At 38.6% G+C, this 19,212-nt stretch overlaps 1 protein-coding gene across 1 annotated transcript in view; it reads left to right on the plus strand.

Annotated features, from left to right (window-relative positions):
• Positions 1-19,212, plus strand: part of TIM50 (Haloacid dehalogenase-like hydrolase (HAD) superfamily protein) — a 216,090-nt gene that overhangs the window by 130,187 nt on the left and 66,691 nt on the right. The window contains exons 4-5 of the mRNA XM_089458470.1: positions 846-907; positions 1,203-1,316. Of these exons, the coding sequence (XP_089314596.1) occupies positions 846-907; positions 1,203-1,316 (176 nt within the window). The remainder of the gene's footprint in view (positions 1-845; positions 908-1,202; positions 1,317-19,212) is intronic.

A 19,212-nucleotide genomic window follows, 5' to 3' on the forward strand; every position in this document is an offset into this window, starting at 1 on the left:
GGTAAGATAGCTGCCCTCTTTTTTTGAAAGAAATGAAATATTTATAACAAATATATGCATTAAACATTGATTATTGAATCATTTAATTGTATCCTCTTAAGGCTAAAGTGTTTAGGTAATCCTCCTATTTACTCTCCCTTTGTCCATGGATCTATCTAGTCCCCATTTTAATTGTCTTTTCTTACCCTTGTTTTTCTCTATATCAGTATACAAGTTTTTGGCTTTTGGCCAAGATATCTTTTGGAGTCTGCTTTGTTAGACATTTAAGTCAAGCAAATCATTGTGGCTTCATGATGTCTTTTCTAGGTTTTGTAACTTGAGCCCAACAGCCTTCTTGGTATTTCCATTGACAATGTTATAATTCAATATTGAACCACAAGTCTTTGAGTGATGCTGCTATGCGTTTGGACAGAAACACCTATATAGCACTAGTATTCAACTTGTACCTCACAAGAGTCATAATCTTTCCCTTACAAAACCTGGGATCCAAACTCCTAGAATGAAAGAAAGCATGTTAGATTGCTTTTTCCTTTTAATCTAACCTACTTTATAGTATATACTAAGGAGGTGCATCACAAAAAAGCATGTGAGCTTGCTTCAGCCTTTTGTTTTCATTTCTTTTGTTTATTGTATATCTAGATCTTATTGTATCAAATTGTTGTTTTCATGATGGCAATTAGTATGAATATTACATTCCAGGTTTAAACATAATTTAGGAGAGAAGGATCAAAATTCTTGTTTCTTTGAAGGGATGAAGAGAGAACAATGTTTGCTTGCAAATTAGAGCGGAAAGTCTAAACATATTAAACTTACATTTTGAGCTTATCTCAGCCTTGCTTTTGCAGTTCCAGCAAGAGCTACTGAACTATACTTGGATGCAAGGAGGACAATTGAAGACTATGTCAAAGTAATCTTCTATTAAGATAAGACTAGTTTACTTACTAATATTCTTTTGTTGAAATTGTGCATACATCAATTTAATTCTGGTTGCTACTGCAATTTTACAAAATCCTCACTTAGACATCGTCAAATTTCTCAGTTAATTTTTTAATCAGAAGATTTATATGATTTCTTGTAGTTAAAGATATTTGTGTTTAGTCTTGAGAATGGTGACAAAATTATATCTTTTCAGTCATTAAAATGAAAAATAATTCATAAATGACCATCGTTTTTATTGATGTTAACTTTATAATTTGTTCCAGGGTTTTGCAGCACCGTCATCTGACAAGCTTCTTCCAGACTTGGCACCTCAAGAACAGCATGTTTTCACCCTAGTTCTTGATCTTAATGAAACACTAATCTTTTCAGACTGGAAGGTCAGTTGAGAATGCAATATATTTTGTTTCTATCTTCTAGATCTGAATATATCATCTGGCACTAGGACAACTCTGCTAGTGATATTTCTTGTATTTTTCTCTCAAGAGCTCACACTTGTCACATAGTAATTAGTATGGTTCTTTGGTTTATGTTATATGTCCTTTATGGAATGCCGGATTTGCCTTAGGGTTTTCCACCAAACTGTGCTGCTTCTCTAGATGAATGAATCCACAATTCTCAGCCCGGAACAGAATGGAAGCTTTAATTCGGAAACCAAACCAGACTACTTCAATGACCTGTGCCAGAACAAGAAAAAGGTGACTAGGTAGGGTGGGACACCTCCACCGAAACTAGTCAAGTAAGAAAGGGGTCTTAAAGCCCAAAACAGAGACACGTTAATCCAATCCAATGATGAACAAATGGTTCTAACTCTCTTGTATTTATAGATTTCCTTGTGGGGGTTTCTCCTTAATTAAATGAGTGGGGTTCATAGCAAACACCAACTTTGGCCCAAAACTTGTCCTCTGCTGCCCAAACATTGGGTATTTTGGGGTTTACCCTTTATCAAAGACTATAGCCTACAGGGATTGATAGGCTACTTATTCCCTTGGGCCAATTAATCCCTTGGCGACATCACATAAATCTAGGGTAAAACGAAGTAAAGAAAAGGGGATACAATAGTAGGACAACCTCATAAACATGTATATAACCAGAGCATGTAGAAGGTTAAGTGAATAAGTCCAGGACTGGAGGTTGATGATATAAAGATTGCCCGAGTCTGGGCTGTGGGCTGTGTCAAGATAGCAATATTCTTTAAATTTGTTGCCATGAGTAAATTCTAAGTTACTAGGATTCAGATCCGGATATGTATACGGATCCAGATTCAGATACGGATCTGCCAGCGTTTGGAAAATCTGGAATCCAGATACGACAAGGAAATTTCAAGTACAAACGATATAAAATATTTTATAATTTTAAAAAATTAAATTTGTATAAAAACATCTATAAATTTAGATATTATAAAGATAATTATATCATTAAAACATATATATATATATATATATATATATATATATAAATTTAGATATTATAAAAATAATTATATCATTAAAACATATATATATATATATATATCTATATATATATATATATCTTCATGGGTTGGTTAATAGTAATAAATCTAATAATTATATTTATAGGTATTAATAATTTATAAACCTTAACCAACCCATGAAGAGATATGTCATTGCCTAAGTGTCCTACTGTGTTGTCACAAAGTGAAGAGGTTAAATATCACAATTCATGTAACAAGGAAGCCTTGTACATCCCCATGATCACGGAGATGATGATTACGGTGTTACACACCTTCTCCAAGAAAGTAAACGTTAAATGCATGATTATTGTTGTTTTCCATAAAAAGATTCTTCTTCTAAATCTTGAGTCAACATCTCATCTATTCATTTATGCACAAATTGAGTAAATGACTCTAACCAACCAAGATAATCATCAATTGAACGAGAGATAAATTATGCCCAACATTGGATTGCTGAAAGCATTATTTGTGAATTTGATCAAACATTGGTTTAAGGTTTATGGTAGTCCTTGGACTTTGCTCACATGTTTGTGCTCCAAATAGTAAATATTTGAAACTTTACATTCTGTTAATCGTAATACTAGATAGACTTACAAACTAATTCTGTATCTTGAGTCCCGAGTTATTTAGAATAAGTTCGTTAGAAATAAACAATAAAAATAGAGCATCATGGAGAATATGTTCGTTGTATATGCCATATTTTCAATTGAAGAGAAATAGGTATGGTTGCCTAGAGGTATACTCATATCTAGTGCTGGAATTACTGAAAGTGCTGGATGCTGCCAACAGCCAGGGGTCTCTCTAATATGAAGTCCCAATCAGACTTCACACCGTTTGGAGTAGGAGCCCCAACTGGGAAATAAGGCAGGTGGCCATAATCTTAAAGATTTTCCTTGGCTTCAATTAATGACATAGTAGAAATGCATATACTTTCAAAATAAACAATTGAGTTAGCCTTGTGATGTATTCAATTGCAAAGTGTATAATGGTTCTTTCACAGAAAGGAGGAGAAAGTGAATCTTTAAGAGAAAAGTATTAGTACTATCCTAGTAAAGACACACACGTATATCTGAAAGAATCGTTAGTTATCTTGCAAAATAGTTCACAAAGAAATAATGATGATGAAAGCAAGAGACACACAATTCAAAATTGCATACTAAAGCCAACGAAATAGCTCATTTAATTAGTATGTAGAAACATAAACATGCACCACAAACAATGAAAGATTAGTTTTACAATCATTCATGACATATGCATGAAAGTGTGTTGGCTCCAAGAGCTTCAAACTATGAAGTGAAAGTCCGGAGATACACCATTACAATGATACAACACTCGTTCCAATAGTGGAACATTAAGCTAATACTTGCTTCTCAAAAGACTAATCTTCTCGACTATGGCTAGCTTGAGAAGCCAAGGTGAAAAGTCCACCTCCCTTGTGACTCTTGGGCTTTTCTCATGACTCTTGAGCTTCCATGTGACTTTTCAAATTCTTGTGAGACCTATGAGCTTCTACATGACTTTTCGTATTCTACGTGTGACCCTTGGGCTTCCACACATTTTACATTTTCTTATTTTTTGGAAATTACATAATTGCATTCAATAAATGATGTGGCAAAATACAGTGACACATAAGACTCTTATAGTGACACTTGGAGAAACCCTGACTTGGCAATGGTGACATGGGACTTCATTGTGATGTGTCAAGGCCAAGCTTTTATTCTTGCTGCTATGTTCCATATTTATGATAGGTCTTACATGTACTTCATCTTCATCCTCCAAAAGGTTGAAATGATACAAAGTCTTCAATGTGATCTTTGATCTTCACTCTTCTGTCATGATCTAATGTCCCTTTGTTTCTTCGTTTGATGAATTCTTTGTATTTTCACCTTTATAAGTGTCTCCTTGGTATCCTACTTGAACATCATCGTGCCATGTTAAGATAATAGCACCTGCAAATGGAATTCACTTGTGACAAGACAACATCAGTCCCAAAATCTCCTAGTCTAACTTGTTTCTCATGCAACATACTGACTGAGCTAGCACAATGTGAAGGATTGGGGAGGAGGCCCAGGGATTGCACAGTGCACAGGAGCAAGAGGCAGAGAGTGGGGTCTAGGTTCTACGTAGTGCGCAGTGATTGAGGGACAGGGAAGCTTGACTGCCCAGTTGAGGGAGTTAGGGATGCAGCGAGGTAGGGTTGTCCACTGTGATTGTGCAGTGTGCAGTTTTGGAAGGAAGAGTCAGTGGACTGCGTAGTTGAGAACTACAAAGGCTTAGACAGGGCTGGACTGCTGACTGAGAATGCACAGTGCGAATTGGAGGCCTGACTGGGCAATGGGCAAGTGTAGTTGACAATCACTGTGCACTGTGATTGGGCAATGCACAATTGGTGAGGGGAGTAACTGTACAGTGCATAGTTCTAGGAGGCAAGCATGGCTAACTAGGTCATTATGAGTACATATCTCAATTTCATGTTGTAAGGACGGATATAAAGACTGACATCATACTCGGTCAACCTTGGTTTAAGGATTTGGGTACATTCATGTTAAACATAGAGAAACAAGTTTTGACGTTTCCTTACAAAGGGAAGATGGTCATGTTTCCAGACATAACAAGTAAATCAAAATCAATAAAATGTTCATTAAAAGACCTTAAGGATATCTCATATTTGATGTTTCAAGATAATGAAAAAACTATATCAAAGAAGCAAAAAGAACTTGAAGAAGTCATCTGCAGCAAAGACAGAAATTTTGCGCCTCAGAGATCACCAAGAAAAACTACTCGAACAAGTCAAGAAGGCTAAAGCATCAAAGGAGGAACTCAAGGAGCGTTTATTAGAACAAGAAGAAAAAATTTACATTTAAAGAGCCTTAACCAAACATTAGTAGAACAAATTAAGTGTTTAAAAATCGAGAAGCGTGAAGGCCAAAATAAAGTTGACTCAGAGAATGAGGAATGCTTACGTCTCAAAAATCATAATGAAAATCTGCTCAAACAGATTAAAAAACTTAAGGACGAAAAGAAATCATTGATGAATAGATTCAAAGAACTTGTCGCAAAGGAAGCTTCAAAATCTATAGATGTAGCAGTCCAAACTGAAGAAACAAACATCAATACCACTAATCTCGCATTTCAGGAAAATCTGAACCCTATTGAAGTAAAGACGTACTTAGAGGTTGTCGTTCAAACAGAGGACACCCCAAATAAGGATTTAGTAGTTAAGTCAACAACAACAATCCCTGATGGAAATCAGGAAATTGCCATAAAAACGTCTAAGGAAGTTCAAACAAGAAAAATTCCTTATCTACATCCGAATCACAAGAGTAGACACCTTAATCAATCTACAAATCTATATCATGCAGAACATAAACAAACTTATGTTCCGAAGAATATTGAAGAGAGCTCAATCCGGTTATACGATAACTATTCACAACACATCTCTAAGGATCAAAAGATTCCCCAGAAGATTAATCTAGGATGGTCCGATCCGTTTTCAGTACGAAAATTCTGTCTATCGCTCAGAACATCATATCGTCTTGTATCAACACAGATAAAGGCTCAAAAACAAGAAGATATTCCGAATGACAAAAGAGATCCGATCTTCATCAGTAAGCTTTGAGGACAAAGATTTTTGAAGGAGAAGACAATGTTATGAACATAAATTATGTAAAAATAGATAAAAATAGATAATAAATAATAATCATAATAATATAAATATAATAATAAATAATAAGTAAATTAACTAATGGTTAGTTAGTTAATAATGAAAAGGCATGTCTTAGAGACATTCCTGTTTGTGAAAGGGTACTTTCTTGTCTATATATACAAGATTGTCATTCTCAATTGTACTCGTCATATATCAATTCTTAAACAATATACAATTTACAATTCCCATCCTACGATGGATGTCTTTGCTTACGAAGTATTTTAAATATTTCCGCTGGGTATACGACTTTTGGTCATTACAATTTTATTCTTAGGTTTAATTACAATGACCCAAATGAGGACACTAACCCAAATCAACCTAGGGCAAGAATTGGTCTTGCAGCTAGGGCTTGCCATATCTCGGGATTCCACAATTTGATCTTCTTCAAACTTGGACGACCTCTAGAGAAAACCTCAGCATAGTAGTGGACCAAAAATCGGAGTGTTTGGATGGCTAGAAAAGAATTTGATTGATGTCCTAGATGACCTATTAGGGCTAAACCTAGAAAGAGAAGAGGAAGGCGAGATAAATGATCTTTAAAAGTGATCACCAATGGTTGGACTGGTGCCTTGCCTCTGGCAAATATGGAGTCTAGGTGAATTTGTGATTTGGAGAGACTATATCTAATCAAGGAGATGTCTTGACAACTTCGCATGGCAATTAGGGCATGAGAGCAATTGCCAAAAGATTTTACACTTTGATGCACAAGAAGTGATGATTTATCAAGGCGAGTTCAACAAAATTGAAAATTTAACCTCTAGGAACATTCATTCGTTATACATGTCACATGTAATATATGCAACACTATAATAAATCGAAAATTCCACAATTTCGCATAAATTAGGGGCAATTTCAGACCTAGATAGCGAAAATCTCAGCAACATTCATGTGACAAGATAAAAGTAAAGAATAGACATGAAAAGATCACTTACATGTACAACAAGTATATCCAATCATCAAATCAAGACAATTTTGAAGCTCTAAGATCAAGAAGATAGTATCCAAACATCAAAATTCATCCATGAAACCAAACTCATCCTCCAAAAGGGAATGTAAATTTTCACAAGAGCTACTAAACCCAAATAAGTGATGATGAGAGAAATGAATCACCTCTCATCAATTTATATGATCTCTAAAGAGTTCGATTTTCCTAATTAGGCCTAATTAAGCCCCAAATAATAAAATAATGTGCAATAATAACATCCCTTGGTGACAAGCCCACCAAGATAGCTCAATAACATAAAAATAAACCTCTCAAGAGGGCAAAATGATCAACATAATGGGTCATTGGGCCATTGAGAAGGCCTAATGAAGTCCAAAGTGTGCCATGGTGAGAGAATGGACTCCAAACATAATGGACAAGGGGTTGGCCCCTTGTTTTCCAAGCAAGTCACTGTGGTGCTCCCAAGTGGGTGTGGGGGCACAAGGACATCCTCATGGGTCTCCAAGTGGATCGATAATGCCTGTAAACCATCTGTAAGGGCTAGGATGATGATACAATGCCTCCCTTTGTCTCCAACAGTGAGACACATCCTCATCTGGACACTAGAACCTCTGCCAAGTGTGTGGTACAAGTGTGAAGCCGACTGGGCATGGTGATCTAGGTGCATCATCCTCATCCAAACGGTGGAACACGAGCAATCACTGAATGGTGCTAGGGATCCATGAAGTACTTTCTGCTATGGTGGAGGCCCATGGCTCTCAACGCTCACCCTACAAGTTCTAATGTGGCCCTCTAGAGGGCTTGGACCCTGTATAGGGAGACCAAACCCCAAATGGAGACCCACCTACAATCCTGCATAAGATCCAATGCATCCCTTTGTGCTCGAATACAACAAATCATTAGAATAATAAAGTAAAAGAGCTTACAAATCATGGAATCAATGGAGCTCTTCATGGTGGCATGCCCTTCCATAGTGGGCTCTGGCATGTACAAGTGTCACCAAGCTTAAAAAATGGGGTAACCAAGGACCCTATTAGGTGGTTTCAACATTTAAAGGGGGTGACTTGTCCATGGTACATCCATCAGTGGTAGGTGGCGAGTGATATAGTGATGGAACATAGTGGGGATCAGAAGAAGGATCCAGGTCACATGTCATGGTATGGGGGTAGCTATAATGAGGGAAGCCCACACTTGGGTATATGAGTGTAGGAGGGAGCAAATCGTGGTACATGAGTTACCTCGACCTTTGATTTTCCAGCCTTCTTCATATGCCTTTTTCCTTTGATTGATTTTTCTTCATAATTGCTCGGGGCTCCAGGGGATGAGAACATGATGTGTAGGATATAAATGTAGGTACCCCTTTTAAGGTGGGGCATTTCATTGCCCACCAGGGGTTGGGACAATCATCGGTTCCTTAATGTGGAAGGGGCTCATCTAGGGCCCATAGGAACTAGGGTGATGGTCATAAATAAGGGGTAGAGCTCATGTTTGGCTTTTTCCCACGTGCTAAATTTGTATGTCCCGAACATCTTTTGCATTTTGTGGTACATTTCCTGTTGAGAGTGGCCAAATTATGCTTTTTCTTTTCTTTTTAGCTTCATCAACCTCCAGGGCATCGTTCTAGGTCCGATCCAAGGCGTGGACAAGGGAAGGGGGACGCTAACCCTCTGTGGACCCAGTGCACACATGTGGACTCGGATGGAAAAAATGATGAGTGGGGTTAGAATGAGTGGAAGGGAGTGATGTATATGGTGTTTGGAAGCGGGACCACACAACCATAATCACGATTTCCCATGTAGTGCCAACCCTAAAGCTAATGGCTAGTAAAGGAGATCCATAGGACTAGGATACAAGGGTAACCACCAAATCGAGCAGAGGAGACAAGAGTACATATGCCCCCACTAATCCATGCCCAAAAGTGTCCATGATAAGTAAGGAAAATTACTCAACTATACTAATGAAAAGCCATACCTTTGGGGTAATCAGGCCCACCTTCAAACATACGATCATAACGAACGTGCGAGGGACCACATGGCTGGTTCAGGTGGCTGAGATAATGACACATCGAGCTATCTGGTGGCTGCTCGTTGCCGACCGAGGATCATCTAGGAGAAAAAATTTCTCCTATGCATACTACCCACAGATAGTGGGTAACAGGAAGCATATTCTTCCACCATGGCATCCCTCCAAACTTGTTGACTTGTAGCCTCCTCGTAGCTAGGTGGCTCGGTCTCCACTATGCTACTAAACATAGCCAAATAGCCACTAAATTGCTTTGGTGGTCTCCTCTCTCTAACTGACCTCTTGAGATTTCTCACTGACTGTTGTGCTTCCTTCAAGCTATCATGAAGTCATTTTGGCTTCCTCTTCCTTGAAGTTCCCTCCTGTATTGGTGTGGGAACATCCTCTAAAGTTTGTACCCCTGATGATGATGCCCTTATGGTTGGTGGTGAATCTTTACCCTGAGAAATTATGCTTTGTGACCCTGTAACTTGTGGACCTATCACCCTTGAAGCTTCTGATCTTCTAGACCCCTGTGAACCTGTAGCTAGTGGTCCATTACAATGTGGTGGATTCCCCTGCTGAGGAGTTTGCTTCTCTTCCTGAACCATGTTTTGTGACCTCCTTAAGTCTCTCTCCTCGTCAAATCTCACATCTCGTACCAAAACTCTTGGCAAGAATGTATATGTGATAGGCCTTGGAGGTCCTGCCATACCCCACAAACATACCCTTCTTAGCTGTGGGTTCGAGCTTTTTGTCCTCTTCTCCTCAGGGACATGAATAAGTTAGACACCCAAAAATCTTCAAGTGCCCAATCTCAGGCTTCTTTCGATAAAAAGCCTCCTTAGGAGTCTTGCTCCCCAAGACTCTGTGTGGATTCTTATTCTGCAGATACACTACAATGTTACATGCCTCAACTCATAAGAAGAAAGGTAACCTCTTATCATGAAGTATGGCTTTCATTGCCCCAACTATGGCCCCGTTCTTCCTCTCCTCAACCCCATTATATTGTGGGTTGTAAGTAATTGTCAACTCCCTCTTAATCCCTGCTCGCACATAGAATTCCTACATTTGATTGGATGTATACTCGCCCCCATTGTTAGACTTTAACCCCTTGATCTTCTTTCCTGCCTGGTTCTCCACAAGAGCTTTAAACTCTTGGAACCTCTTGAAGACCTCATCCATGGTCTTCATGAAGAAAATCTAGGTCTTCCTGGAGTAATCATTAACAAAATTGACATAGTACTCATAGTACTCATATTTGCTCAATTCCTCATTGACCCATGAGTCACTTTATCCCCTAATCCCCCTTTTTATTAATCAACTCACAAAGTACTTTATGACTTTATCTCTCCTAAAGTCACATTATGACTTTATCTCTCCTAAGGTCAAGGGGGTCATGTTAAGACACTCTTTCCTAGTCTAGACACCAAGCCTTGGGAACAATTGTCCTTGGTACTCTTTTTCTAACAAATCCCACATTGTATTCATACTTGGTATATTCTTTAGTCCCATTGACCTACTTTTGTGGGCATTTGTTGGACATTAAATCTTATCTTATCTTGACAATGTTGTGGGAATCATATCCTTGCTCTGATTGTTTGTGCATATGCTTGTTTAAATTTGTATTTGCTTTTTTGATTTTGAAAAGATTCATGTGAATATATTTTGGAGGGTACAACTATAAAGTAGGATTCACTGTTTAACTCTTGTTTATTTTGGCAATTCTGAAGTGGTTCATCTGAAGGTGCTTTGGAGACTATATTAGTGAAGATGGACTTTGAGGTAAGAGTTGTTCACACTTTGTCATGGTCAAAATGTTGACATTGTTGGTCATTATTTTGACAGTTTTTCCAAGATATGTTGATATTCATTTGGAAAATCGTGGCACTAGGTATCTTATTCTTGATATCTTCCCAAATCTTTAACATAGGCCAAAGCTATCAAAAGTTTTACTTTGCTTGGGATGAAGGAAGGTGTCACTAACTGGTGATAATAGTGATGTCCCTTCATGCAAAGTCTTTAGGGGGTGAACTAGTTTGGACTATCCAGTCCTGGTTCAGTCCAACCAACTCAAATAACTATGCTTTAGTGGCTGTTAACGAGGTTAAAAATGATTACAAAAAGTCTATATAAGGAGATTAACATTTGTTGAAATTGGCAACTAGGGCCAAAATCCATGTGGGTCATCTTATTAATGACAACTAATATTTTTCTTGGATCCCTCTCATCGAGAGGTGTAGGATTGATCTAAAGATCATCCGATTCCGATAAATATTCATGGAGATATGAATTTATTAGTGTTATGGGACAATTTGTCAAGGTTGGCCAGCAACCAAATAAACCCCACTTGTGCTCAACGTTTTAGTATAAATAGAGGTGGACTTCAAGTCATTTAACACTTATCTCTTGTGATTTCACTTTCCACTTGTTTGGGTTTTTGGTGGAAGGGGAGGTCTAGAGGAGATGCCTTCTACGCAGCCCTAATGGAGAAGTCTTGGACGTGCCCTAGCCGCAGTCAAGAAGGGCAGTGAAGTGTAAGCCCTCAACGCAGCCAAGGAAAGGCTCCCTAGTCTAAGGGAGCTTCAACGCAAATCTAAGGAATCCTAGAGGGAGCCCTAGCCGCAGTAAAAGAGGCCTTCACACAGCTGAAGGTAAAGCCCTCATATGCTGTCCCAAATTCCCTAGCCGCAGGTCATGAAGGGACCCTAATTTGCTGTCTCAAGAGACCCTCAAACGCAGCAAGAAGAGAACCTTGATCTGGTGTCTATGGAGCTCCTAATCTGCAATCCTTAAAGGTTCTAATACGTTGTCATAATGAAGACTCTAGGAGAAGAGTCCTATACGCTGGAAGTGCAGCAAGGAGATCTGGCCGCAGGCAAAAGGGAGATGTATTACGCTGTCATAAGGAAGCCCTCAAACAGTTAGGAAGAAATCTAAACGCAGGGCTAAAGGGAGATGCCCTAACTGCTGTTTCAAAGCACAGTCATAAGCCCTAAACGCTGTCAAGAAGAGGTGACCTTAATACGCAGTGAAGGGTGATAAAGAAGCCCTTGTTCGCTGTAATAAGGTGTCCTAAAATACACTATCATTAAAGGCCTCAATCTGCAATTGAGGATGTCTATTCTAGGAAGCCTTTACTTGTTTCACAGCTAGAGGATGATCCGCAACTTTAGGAGGATGGTCATAGGCAATACTAACAGTTGGTTGCTGTCCAGAAAGAAGCCTTACACAGTCACCTAGCTGTTGTTGCTGTAGGTGACAGCAGGGCCATGTTTGGGTATGATATGCTGGGCAAAAGTATCCAATGAGGAGGAACTATGAGGCTGCTACTTGAAGGCTGATTGGATCACTGTATAAAGGGACAAGGTTACAGTCAACTGCTGGGCTAGGCCGCAGGCCATAGCCAACAGTTGGAGGCCTCCTTAAGTGCTGCGTTCAGACCCTATAAGGCAGGGTATGTTGGAGCAAATATGTGCAGGCAAGATGCAGTCAATAGATGGAATGTGGCGTTGATTTAGAATGCTGTAGCCAACAGTGTTTGTGCTCTATTCAGTGCCTAGGTCTGCTATGAAATGCTTCAGTCCTTTCAGCTTACACAAGTTGCCAGATGGGCAGACTTGACATGATTAGTGAAGCAGCAAAGGAGGAAGAGCATTATAGAAGGAAAGCTTCAGCATTCTGGGCAATTGGTTGAGATGCTCTAGGCCTATCATCTGCTGCATTGTGTTATCTTCATGGTGAAGATCTCTGATGTCTGATCTCTTATCTTGTCAAGTCAAAGTGTTGACTTCTGATGTATATGTACTATCTCTTTCTGCTGAACTATTGAAGAACATATAAGAAGAATTGATCAAGGGTTTCCCCACATTGGGGTTTGTCCCTGGTTAGTGCCACATCTTGTGTCCTCTTGTCTTGGCTTGTCTTCTACGATTTATATTTATGTTCTATCTGCAATTTACTTTAATGCTGATGTGATTGCTAATCCGGAAAAGATATTGAGCTAGCTGTGGAAATTGAAATAAATTGCTCTAGCATAGAACATACCTAAAATTAACAACATTCTACTTCTATTATAATCCCACTGTGTTCCTATATCATAGTTGAGGCATTCTTTGTTAGAAAATGAAAAAGGAAGAAAGATTTTCTATCTACAAATTATTACAAAAAGTCTATATAAGGAGATTGACATTCTACTTCTATTATAATCTCACTACATTCCTATATCATAATTGAGCCATTCTTTGTTAGAAATTCAGAAAGGCAAAAATATTTTTTATCTTGATAATCACTTGTGTTTTCTTTGTAATCTTATTAACTTCTTTTATATCTTCTTTTGTCTTCTTATCATCAAGCAACTACCAAAACATAAATGCATGAAGATCAAAACAGTAAGGAGACGAGATGTAGGCTCTTAGCCAGGGTAAAACCCCTCTTCAACGAGAAAAACCAAAGAATTCTCTTCTCTTCCTTTAGAACCAAATCAAATGAGACAACCGAGACCTTTGACCAACATTAAGATCTTCTCCAATCCACCAAGTCAACCTCCCAACAAAGTCCTTTCAAGATGACAAAAATCTGCTTCTAATCAACAAAAGTCAACCTTCAAAACTGCTTCAATCATTGATTTTGGCTCTCCTCCATCAAAATTTCAACCTCTACTGCAAACTTGCAATTTTCGGCCCCTCCTGCAACTTAGAATCTCGCACGTGTGGACTAGAAACAAGAGAAAAATGATCTTTCCTTCACTAGGGTTCCTCCTTTCTTCACTTGGGGTTTTCTTTCTTCTTCAAGCGTTTCCACTCCTTTCTTGCCTTCACACTTCCTTGCAATTGCAGATTGAATTTCCTTAATTGATTCGACAATAGGTCGAATTGCACTGCTTATTTATAGTGGATGAAGCTCCATTATGAGGCCGACTTGACAGTTCTTGAGGCCAACTTGGTGGATGAGGTTTACATGACTACATTTCATCAAAATAATTTTTCTTTTTTGATACAAAATCCCCAATAAGGGTCTATTACATGATAACAAAGACTATGACACATGACACAACCCTAGAAGCACAAAATGGGTGCTTAGACCTAGAAACATAATAAATAGAGAATGAAAACCATGCTTATAAAAATAATTTTCTTTTATCTTTACAATAATTTTCTTTTCTTCTTTTTACAAATAAATATGAATTACATCATGTCATGAGCTAGACAACAATTATGAAGACCAATACTAGTTACATTTTCAACACTCCCTCTTAACTAGGGAGGTATTCATAATTGTTCAACCGGTACAAGGATGACCTCAATTTGAAGTGTTCCAAGAAGAGTACAACAACATATCCAATGCTAGATACCAAAAACTGTCAAGGTATCAATCAAGTTGTTGGAAATACTGAGGTGGGGGGGGGGGTGAATTAGTGTTTCTTAGCAATTAACACTTTTTAATCCTTTTCAGAGCATTAGTTAATCTTTAGTTATTATTATTGTTCTTCTTCAAATAATCATAAACAATAATCCACAGTAGACAACACCATACAACAATGCCGAAAAATAAAATAGTGGACACAAAGATTTTTAGGTGGAAAACCCCCTCTGGGTCAAAAATCACCAAACACTTCTTTAGTAATTGTCTTTTCCCTGTTAAAATAAAATTGATTACATCAATATTTTAGCTACAATTGAGGGAGGCATCAACCCCCTAATTCACAGGATACACCCTGTAGGACGCTACTAAACCCTAATACCTTGCTGCAACTGGAAGGATGCCCCAACACCCTGTAAGTTAGGCCACAACTTGACTAGTGCCCCAACATTCTGTTTACGAGCTGTTGTCGTAAAGGATGCTTTGTCGCCCTGTAGTTTATTAGCCCCAACTGAAAGGACACCACAACGCCCTGTGTAGGCTACAACTTGACCTAACACCACCTTGCCACCCTGAAGTGTTCTTAGGCCACAACCTGAAGGTGACTCCAATCAATTGCCTTGCACCACCTTGCCACCCTGAAGAGCCGACAGACCACGTTTTACGATTTTCACACTGAATCCCCCTATGCTCTGAATCAATAGAAGAAGGTTGTAAAGAAGATGATAATCCTCTGCACAATATGTATGTCCTGCTGCCCAAAATTGCTCAACTAACCACTGCCAGGTCAACTCACTGAATAATCACTGCATATCGTTGAAAACTGCTTATCACTGATCACTGTACATCATTTATAATTGTACATCACTGTCGTTGCTCAAACTGACCATGTCATATCCATTGTCATTGCACTGCTCATGAATGAGTAATCGTCAAGAGCTCATAAGCACACTGTCACATCATTGAACCAATCAACATGTACTGGTGCAAGTATTGAACACAAGTGTCTGATAATGGCACAATCTCAGATGCCACAGGTCATCCCTATGACTTGCTACCACTGCTCTCAAGCTCTGCCCATAGAGAGCTATTAGCATATGTCTTTTCACTGTTGAACACTGCTCACACACTGCTATCCATCGTTACTTCAACAAGGTGATGTGTCCTCATAAACCAATTACCTTGTAAGGTCATTATTATTATGAACCCTAGGTTGTGATAGGCACCATAGTTAGATTAAGATAGTTTGTTAAATCAAGACTCTACAAGTCAAAGTAAACATATCAATAACTTGTTAGGTCAAGCAAACATCATGTTGCGTGTAGAGTGTCAAGTCTAGTCAAAGTCAAAATAACAACATATGTGTTATGTCTAGTATCTTGTGAAGTATCAAGCCATTCTTGGTATGTCGAAGTCAAGTGATTGTCATCTTGTATGTGAGATGTCAAGTCTATTCACAATGAGTCAAAGTCGAGGCAAAATGTCATGTTGCATAAGGGATATCAAGTCTTCTTTTAATAAGTCAGAGTCAGCATGTCAACATATAGTCAAGTTAGGTTAGTGTGAGTTACTAGGACATATCAAGTTAATCATTAAGAAAGATACTATAGCAGGGCTATCATTCTCAAGACACTCACAATTATGTATCACCTATTAAGTCAAACCACAAGTGTCAATGCAACATATTTAAGTCAACTTTAGGTCAGTTAGGTTAAGTAAATCAACAAGTTTTATGGTCAACCATAGGTCATGCCAGTAAATAGTTTCATCATTTGTCACAATACTGTAAGCACACAATATCAGTCAATTTCTTAAGTATAAAGTTGTGTGAATACACAGTTGTCACTGTCTCAATTTGATAACAAGAGTACCACTGTTTGTCATTGTATTCTTGTCTTGTCATATCAACATAATGTCACTGTCACCTTACTGAATTGTCAAGGTATCTTGAGTCAATTGACAGTCATAAAAAGAATCACTACAGCAAACTTGTTTTCACAAGGATATATCAGGTTAATGTGATGAAATATATCTCTGTATTAAGTCAATTGACAGTCAACAAGAGAGATACTACAGCAGAATTGTTTCGTTAAGATATTCTCAAGGATGCATCACTCACAGTTTGCAAGTGTCAATATATCACTGTCAAGTGAACTTAGATTACATGTCAGGTCTGATAGGTCATTCATGTTAGCTTACAGTCAAGTCCAATCAATATGATAAGTTAGAAGAGAGATGTTACACCAAGGCTGTCTTCTTTACAAGGACACGTCATTTGTCAAGCCAAGTTAGCATTAAGTCACAAGTGTCATAGTGGTGAATGTCAATTCAATGTCATCAACATACAGTCATAGATCAACCACCGAACCTACAAGTCTGTCCACACATCATAAAAGATTGTTACTTGGCTCAAGGGCTTGGCTGACCTTCAAAGGGTACTGGCTGCCCTTAACAAAAGCTACAGGCCTTAAAGAGAGACCGCAGACACTGCCTTAAGACTCCAAAACACCTTCAAACAAACATGAAGGCCCTCACTGCCCTTAGAGGCTCCTCGCTGTCTTTCAAGGAGGAAAAAACACCCCTTCGCTTCCCTAGTTTGGGTTCTGAAAAGGAGGCTGTAGAAGAATCCTGAGGATGGCCTAATGCAGAGGTAAATCAAGGCCAACAACCAAACCAAAACATGCCAAAGACACCTTAAAACAAGCTCAAAATACTTACCTTCAAAGGCCGAATTAGAGGCGGAAGATGGCAGGCCTAAACTTGTCCCCAAATCAACAAAAAAACTCCCTTCAAGAGGTCCGAACTTCAGCTGCTACAGGAGGCTGAAGATCTCATGTGGAATTTCAGAGCTAATTGATCAAAAACTCGTTGAGATAGATGTGTGAATGAGGGATGGTTATGGGTCTCCTTTTATAGTTTTGCTTAGGCCTTTTAGGGCTTCATTAGATGAGGTTTTCAGGGAATTTTAAAACAATGCTTATTCTTAATTTATTTTAATAGTTTTTATTAAGTTGTTTGTTTAATCCTTAAGGAATTAATGTACTAACTCCTTTTTGATGTGCTTGCAGGTGACATATGGGTGTGATGGGTGTGAAACACGTGATGGCCTTTCTTAATATAATATTGTGACAATAAACCCCTTATCAATACTTACCTTTAATTTAATTAATTACTAACCCTTATCAATATTTGTCTAGATTTTTTTTTAATTCCACTAAAATTTTGAAATCAATGATTGGCTTAGTGCATATGGTCCTACCTAGGTTCCGAAGACAGTGATTGGTTTATTGTCTTTGGTTCTTGAAACTATTCAACTTATGCACAGTGAGAGTACAACGAAAATCACTGTCATATATTGACAACCGTAGGTGAATAAGGTGTCATGTCACCACCTGGGGTTTTAGCCCACAAAAATGGGTCTTCAACTCCAAACTCATTTTTCTCTCAAACAGGAGGACTTATGTGGCATACCACATACCAACGGAAAGATATTGACGAGGAGAATCCAATGACATGGATCTCCAAGTCAAACTCAAAATTTGACCCTAAAAAAACCCTCGACAAAGTTGGGGTACGTCCATAGTCCAGGGAACCCAAACCCTGGGACTTGGGCTTTTAACCATTTTGCAATGTAGCTACCAAATTGATGTAATCCGACAATTACTAAGAAACGTTTATTAACCATTTGACATCAATGAATGGTGTTTTTAGTGAAAGTTAAACCCAGTCAACTCCATTGGTTGACATCAGTGACCACACCATCCAACACAAGTGTCGTCAAAGCTACCTGCCAAGACACTAACTCAATAGGGACTAAGGTGTCATCAAGACAACTTTCCACTATAGGTACCATCAGGCTACAACCCTGGTATCAATCCAACTGGATATAGATACCATCTAGGCCTCCATGCCAAGACACCAACCCTCATAGGGATCTAGGTATCATCAAGGTCAAGATATCAACACTAAAATGAAGCTCCATATCATCAAGACCAAGATACCCTCCCACACCGGGATCTAGACATCATCAAGGCCAAACTATAACTGAGATCTCAATACCAACTAGGCCAAGATGTCCTCCCAAGTACCATCATACAGGCACACAACCTAAGGTACTCATCTCTCCCTCTCAACCAAATCAATCCAAGCATGCTTATCAAATATTCAAACTTCTCAGGGAGAGATCAACACATCAACTACTTGTTCATCCATCAGAACATACTGTAGCCTCACGACCCCAATCACTTCCAATATATTGGTTCTTATTATCAATATGCTAACATAAAATCTGGGGTCCTCAACCATTTTGATGCCGCTTAGGTTATCACAATATCCAAACAAATCTCGACGAAAGCTTCCTCTTTCCAACTTTTCAAGCAGCACCAAACTCAGCCTCAACACTTCTCAAATCAATCGAGTCTTTGTTCACCACTTCATCAAACAAGAATAACCTTCAGTAGTGCTTTAGCCATTCTCCGATCTCATTCTTTCTTCATGGTATTCACTATACGTATGGCTATTAGTCCTGGCCCATCATGTCCTCCTTCTCAATTATGGAGGATATACATTTTCCTTCATCCAAGCTCCCTCTCAACTAGGGGAATAAGTCCATCATCAACAACTTTATTCTTCCAACTACACAGGCTCTTTCTTTTGCATTATCTTATCATTGGAGAACTTCAACCTTCCAAAACATCATTCTTTATCTTCATATTGCAACAAATTCTTATAGCTCCCTCTTTCCATCATGCTCATCATCATCATAAGGTCATCATCAAGTATGAGGTAGGC

The sequence above is a fragment of the Pinus tabuliformis genome, chromosome 7 (assembly GCF_031772625.1).
Source record: "Pinus tabuliformis cultivar Carrire ecotype Pingquan chromosome 7, CPIR1, whole genome shotgun sequence".
Taxonomy (NCBI): Eukaryota; Viridiplantae; Streptophyta; class Pinopsida; order Pinales; family Pinaceae; genus Pinus; species Pinus tabuliformis.